We start from the raw sequence: 6,004 nt of genomic DNA, 5'->3' as shown, positions 1-6,004 counted from the left end.
GATTTCCATAGTGTAGACAAAGCAAGCCCGAGTTCTGGTTTTAGAGGGGACCAGGTGAGCCAACCCTTGGCAAAAATCAGGAGGGAGATGAAACTTGTCTTCGAGTTTCCCTTTCTTTTCCCCTTCCCCTTCCCCAGATGTAAGTGGGTGGGGGAAGTTTTGAATAATGCTATTCTTGTTGAGATTCTTGTGTTTATCAAACCCTGGATTGCACTTCGGAGTATGGGTGGGTGGGCTCAGCCCCGTCTGAGCTCCGGATGTCACCCACAGCTGTCAGATCGCCTGTGGGCACTGCGGCCCAGGCCTGCGTTCCAGCCCCCGCGCCCCCGCCCCCGGCCCCCATGGAGCGCGCCCCAAGGCCCCTTCTACCGAGCTCCCCTCCCTCCAGGGCTGGCAGTGAGGCCCCGGCCGAGGCTGCCCCGCTCCGGCCAGCAGGGGGCGTGGCGGCGGCGGGGCCAGGGCGGGGCGAGGCCGACGGCCCGGGGAGCCGCCGCCCGGGGTGGGAATCCCGCGGCTGGGCGCTCGGGCGGGCCGGGCGGGGTGGGCCAGGGTCCCCGCTCCCGCGGCGGCTGGCTCTTCCCGGCGGAGCGCGGCCTCAGCCGCAGGCCCGGGTGACTCCCTCGGTGACGCCGGCACGTTCCTTCCTCTTCCTCTCCCTCTGCGGCCCCGCCTTCCCTTCCCTCCGCCCACCTCCCCGCCGCGGAGCCGCCGCGCCAGCAGCGCCGTCATGTCGGCCCCCGCCGGGTCCCCCCAGCGCGCCGCCAGCACCCGCATCCAGCCCAAACTTGGGGGAGCCGCCGCCTCCGGAGCCGCCGCGGGCCCGGGCCCGGCGCCGCACCAGCAGAACGGTGAGGCGGGGGTCGGGGGAGCGCGGGGCCTAGGCCGGCGGGGCGGCCTGCGCGGCCGGGGCGGTCGCCCGGGGCGGGGCGGGCCGGGCCGGGGGGCGTCGGGGATCGCGGCTGCGGCGTGCGGGGCGGGGGCCGGCGGGGCGGAGAGGCGCCCCGCACCGGGGAGGGGGCTGCCTGCAAAGCCGGGGCGGGCTGTTGACGCAATGGGACCCTAGGCCCGAAGCCGCCGGGGGCCTGGAGGAGCCGGTGCGGGCCTCCATCCCTCGGATCCCGAGACTGGCGTGGCGCCGAGGCCGCGAGTGCGGGGTCCGGGGGAGGCCGGGGCGGGGGAGCCTCCGAGCTGGGGGGCCTGGGCCCTTCCCGACTCGGGAAAACTGATTTCTGCGGCCCCGTGAGCACGCCGCCCTGGAAGGAGCTGAAGTTAGCTCTCAAGTTTTGTGGACAAAGGGGTGTCACTGGGCACCCCAGGTGTAACTGGAACCCTGACCCAGTTCGGCCTCGAGGTCTGTCATTGCCGCGGCGGCTGCTGCTCCCGAGGTTGGAGCTCGCTCGCCGTCGTGTTTGGAAGGGAGCAGGTGTCGGATGGGTTCCGACGAATGCCTTCGGATGGGGTGTGTTTCCAGCGGCACTTTCGGAAATTCGGAAACGTCCAGGGTCGGCCCGCCCTGAGGCCGGGCCCCGTTACCGGCACAGGCGGCAGCGATGCAACGACAAGGCCGCTTTCACCCTGAGGTCGCGGGTGGTGAGTGTGCGGGCGTTGCGAGTGAAGAAGGGTTATCCCCGTCCAGGATGTCCACTCCCGAGTCTTGAGATTTGGAATGTTCATGGATGGGGCCGGCGAAGGCGGGACTCTCTCTCTTATAGATTTGGTAATATTTCAGAAGAGAGCCCTCCAAATGATTGACTGGGAACTTTAGAAAGATATCTGTGCTGTTGGTAAAAGAACAAAACTACACGATTGTCAGACCGACCTATTTTATCCAGGTTATTAGTGAAAATTTAGGGGGCTTTTTAAAAATCCTCACCCAAGAACAGGCTTATTGATTTGAGAGAGAGGGACATGGATGGGTTGGCTTCCAGATGTGCCCTGGCCAGGGATGGAGCCCTCAACCTTTCGGGGTATGGGAGTGGGAGGACATTCCAGCCAGCTAAGCCATCCCGGCCAGTGCTTGCTGGGCTTTTTAAATCAGTTCAGCCAACATCTAATTTTTGCAACAGATGCTTTATCGTTTATCCTGGGAATTAGAGGTTGAATTTTTTCCATAAGTCAGAAGTGATGGCTTAGCCTTAATATCTTTTGGATCAGCCATACATATTAATATTGCAATCTTTACCTCCATTAGTTGTTTAATGGGTTTGAATGTGAATAGTATTGTAGGTTTTGCACTGTTCTCTGCAACACACATATATAAAGACATTTGTGAGTATTTTTTTCTTCTTTTGAATTTACTATAAATTCTTGTTTTTGTTTTCCAAATAGTTTTGTGTATGAAGGAATTGGAACACAATTATTTAAAAAAAAAAGATCCCAAGTGTTTTAGACTATTGTAAACCCATGTGATCCAAGGATTGTGTCTTTTCTTGATTTTTTAAATATGCTTTATTGTCTTAATGAACAATTTTTAAAATTACTTAATTTATTTTTCAGAGAGAGTGGAAGGGAGGGGGAGAGACACAGAGAGAGAAATATTTATGTGAGAGAGACACATCGATTGGTTGTCTCTAGAATATGCCAGGGATAGAGCCTGCAACCAAGGTATGTGCCCTTGACCAGAATTGAACCCAGGACCCCTCAGTCCATGGGCCGACTCTATCCACTAAGCCAAACCGGCCACGGCTTAATGAACATTTTTTTTTGTAGCAAATATTTTTCTTACCCTTAAAAATTTTGTGAATGCTCAAGGGATGCCAGAATATCAGTTGTAATCAGGATGTTAAATCTGTAAGAACAAATCAATTAATATATATAGAAGTCAAATATAGATGATGCTTGATTTCTGCTGTGTATAATTATTCCTTTAAGCAGGTATTCATTTCAATATTTTTGCCTGTTTACCCTGCTGGGTACTCAAGATTAAGCCTGGTAGGTAGGAAAAACTCTTTGCCTTTATTTTGGCGACATTCAAGTTGGTTATGACCTTGAGGGATTTGATGGGTTGGGGTAGCGGGGCAATGTCCATAGAGAGGTTATAGCATGAACAGAAGTCTGAAAATGCAAGGCATGTTTAGGCCTGGCCAGTGTTGCTCAGTTGGTTGGAGTGTCATCCCTCACACCAAAAGGTGGCAGGTTCTATTTCTGGTTAGGGCACATACGCAAGTGTGGATTCAATTCCTAGTGGGCTCTAGTAGGGGGGCGGCTGATGCACATTGATGTTTGTCTCTCTTTCTCTCCCTCTCACCCTTCCTCCCTCTCCCCCCTTCCTATCTCTAAAAAATCAATAAAAGACAAGAAAAAAAAGTGCAAGACAAGAAAAAAAGAAACTAAACAGTCAAGAAGCGAAAAGGGCCCTAACTGGTTTTGCTTAGTGGATAGAGCATTAGCCTTCTCAGTCGGAGGTTCAATTCCAGCCAAGGGCACATGCCCAGATTATGGGTTCGATCTCCAGTAGGGGGCATGCAGGAGGCAGCCAATCAATGATTCTCTCTCGTTGATGTTTCCATCTCTCTCTCTCCCCCTCTCCCTCTCTCTCTGAAAGCAATAAAAAAAATATATTTTTAAAAAGAAGCAAAAAGTGCCCAGCCAGCTTGGCTCAGTGGCTGAGCAGCAATCTGTGAACCAGGAGGTCACAGTTTGATTCCTGGTCAGGGCGCATGCCCAAGTTGTGGGCTGGATCCCCAGTGTGGGGCTTGCAGGAGGCAGCTGATCAATGGTTCTCTCTCATCATTGATGTTTCTCCCCCTCCCCTCCCCCACTTCTCCTTTCCTTCTCCCCCTTCTTCCTCTCCCCCTCCCCCTCCCCCTCCCTCTCCCTTTCTCTTTCAAATCAACAAAAATATATTTTTTTTAAAAAGGCAAAAAGGATGCTGGGTGGTAGGGAAAACCCAAGCATTGGAATTGAAAGGAATACTTTAAAAGGCCCAGGTTGCAGAAAGACCTTAAATGTCATGCTAAGGAATTTAGAAGTTAAGATAAAGAACTAGGGTCAGTTTTGGGTTGTTGTTCTTGTGGAAGAAAGTTTAAGCAGAGAGATAACCAGATCAAATCTGTTTTTGTTTTGTCTGCTAGTCTTAGAAAAAGTAGTTTTTGCTACTTAGTACTGGCATCTGTCAATAACGATTAAGCAGTCATTTGTGTTTTCGATTTATTCTTTGTCCTATATAAACTAGTTTGCCTTTTAATATATCTCTGTGGAATTCCAGATATGGTGAAAAACAAATAGGTCAGAAGTATGAGTATGAAACATCATAGACAACAATTGTAAAACTGGAATGTTACCTAGAGTGCACTTTACAAGTTATCGGACTTTAAAACATAGATCTATGAAATATTTTCTCTTAACTTTCTTCCCTAGAGTTGTATTTCTATACTTTAGTTCTTTAATTGAACAAAATATGGTCTTTTAGAATTATTTGTATTTCCATATGAAGTATTAGTTGAATATTTTTTCAACTTTTACTCTGCATTTTGAGAGCCTTCAAAAGCTGGGTCCTTAAACAAGGGATGATTGAGTGACATAATATCCTGGAAATGAAATCCTGGTGTAACTCTAACATTTCTTCCAATTGAATTGATAGAGATCTTTTAAAACAATTTTTTTTGGGGTGGTGTGACACCCAGATTTAACAATAAAGCACGCTGATTTTTTGTTTGTTTATAAACTATAGAAATTTGTTTTTATTGTTGAAAGTGTTACATAGGTCCTCCTCCCCCCCCCCCCCCATTAACATATTCCAGCCGGCTCCCGTCCTTTCTCCCCACCACCTCTGTTTTATTCTATTTTAGGAAGCAGTGATGCTCATTTCCAAATGAAAATGTGTTTTCTTCCTTCTATATGCCTTTTACAAGAATGATACTGGTAGTTTTATCATTTTAATTGTCAATAATGAAAGAAACATGAGATAATAATGGGAATTGTTCGAATTCATTATGGAAGATATAAATAAATATCCCATTCACATCGTAATACTATCTGGTCAGTTATAGGAAACCCTTCAACTTTTCGAGCACATGCAAAATTTAAAATGATATAAATCTGCCTAGTGTGTCTGAAGTAAGTTCCTTTTGATCAGAGAGGCATCTGTGTCTCAGGTTTCTAGTCTTCCTTCACAGCTAGGGAGAGCATGGTCCTTCCTTAGAGATATTACCATGGCATTGTGTAACTATCTGGATATATAATTTCCTTCTAAGTGTATTATAATTTTTTTTGTCTATTGCTATACATATTTGTAGTGTCTTTTCATTTCCACCTCACCTCTTCCCCCTCAGGTTTCTGAGATTATATCTATAATAATTTTTGTAAACCATATTCATTGCCATTGATTCCAGTATTTCAGCTAATCTTTCTAATCCTAATATATAAAAACCCTGAGTCCTAACGACCAGTAACCACCGGAGACTGACCAACCGGAAGTCAGTGCTGTCCCTGCCCCCAAGCAATCAGTAAGGGGCCATCAGGCAGGCAGGCAGAGTGATTAGGGGTGATCAGGTAGGCAGACCAGCGGGTGGGGGTAATCAGGCAGGCAGGCAAGTGGTTAGGGGAGATCAGGTAGGCAGACTGCCCCTCGCCAGGATGGCCCCGCCCCCAAGCAAGCGGTTAGGGGCAATCAGGCAGGCAGGCAGAGTGATAAGGGGTGATCAGGTAGGCAGATGGCCCCTCACTGGGCTGGCCCCGCCCCCCAGCAAAGAAAGAGGGAGGCCCAGGCCAGCCAAGCCATTGCACCCCAGCTTGTTGCCTGCAGAGGGAGGCCACCGGTGGCAGGGAGTGGGGGCAGCTCTGCACAGATGGCAAGCAGTGGCAGCGGCGGGGTGGGGCCAGCTGCCTGCAGCCTGGGGCAGGAAAGCCCCAATAGGCCCTGATCTCAGGCCAGGCCTAGGGACCCTACCCAAGGGGTCCCAGATTGTGAGAGAGTATAGGCTGGGCTGAGGGATCCCCCCAGCCCCCAAGCGTACGAATTTTTGTGCACCAGGCCTCTAGTCTATAATAATAAAAGCGTAAT

General features: G+C 50.0%; 1 protein-coding gene across 5 annotated transcripts in view; it reads left to right on the top strand.

Annotated features, from left to right (window-relative positions):
• Positions 1 to 510: 510 nt before the first annotated feature.
• The window catches only part of SEC24B (SEC24 homolog B, COPII coat complex component), a 95,514-nt gene continuing 90,020 nt past the window's right edge, over positions 511 to 6,004 (top strand). For 4 of the 5 annotated variants that reach the window (XM_079774340.1, XM_079774339.1, XM_079774337.1 and 1 more), the window contains exon 1: positions 511 to 848. In XM_079774340.1, coding sequence (XP_079630466.1) covers positions 728 to 848 — 121 coding nt within the window. In that variant the 5' untranslated portion in view covers positions 511 to 727. The remainder of the gene's footprint in view (positions 849 to 6,004) is intronic. The other variant, XM_079774338.1, reaches the window with a different exon arrangement.

Source organism: Cnephaeus nilssonii, assembly GCF_951640355.1.
Source record: "Cnephaeus nilssonii genome assembly, chromosome: 1".
NCBI lineage: Eukaryota > Metazoa > Chordata > Mammalia > Chiroptera > Vespertilionidae > Cnephaeus > Cnephaeus nilssonii.
Note: the sequence above shows the minus strand (reverse complement) of the source record. Positions and strands in the feature narration are given on the sequence as shown.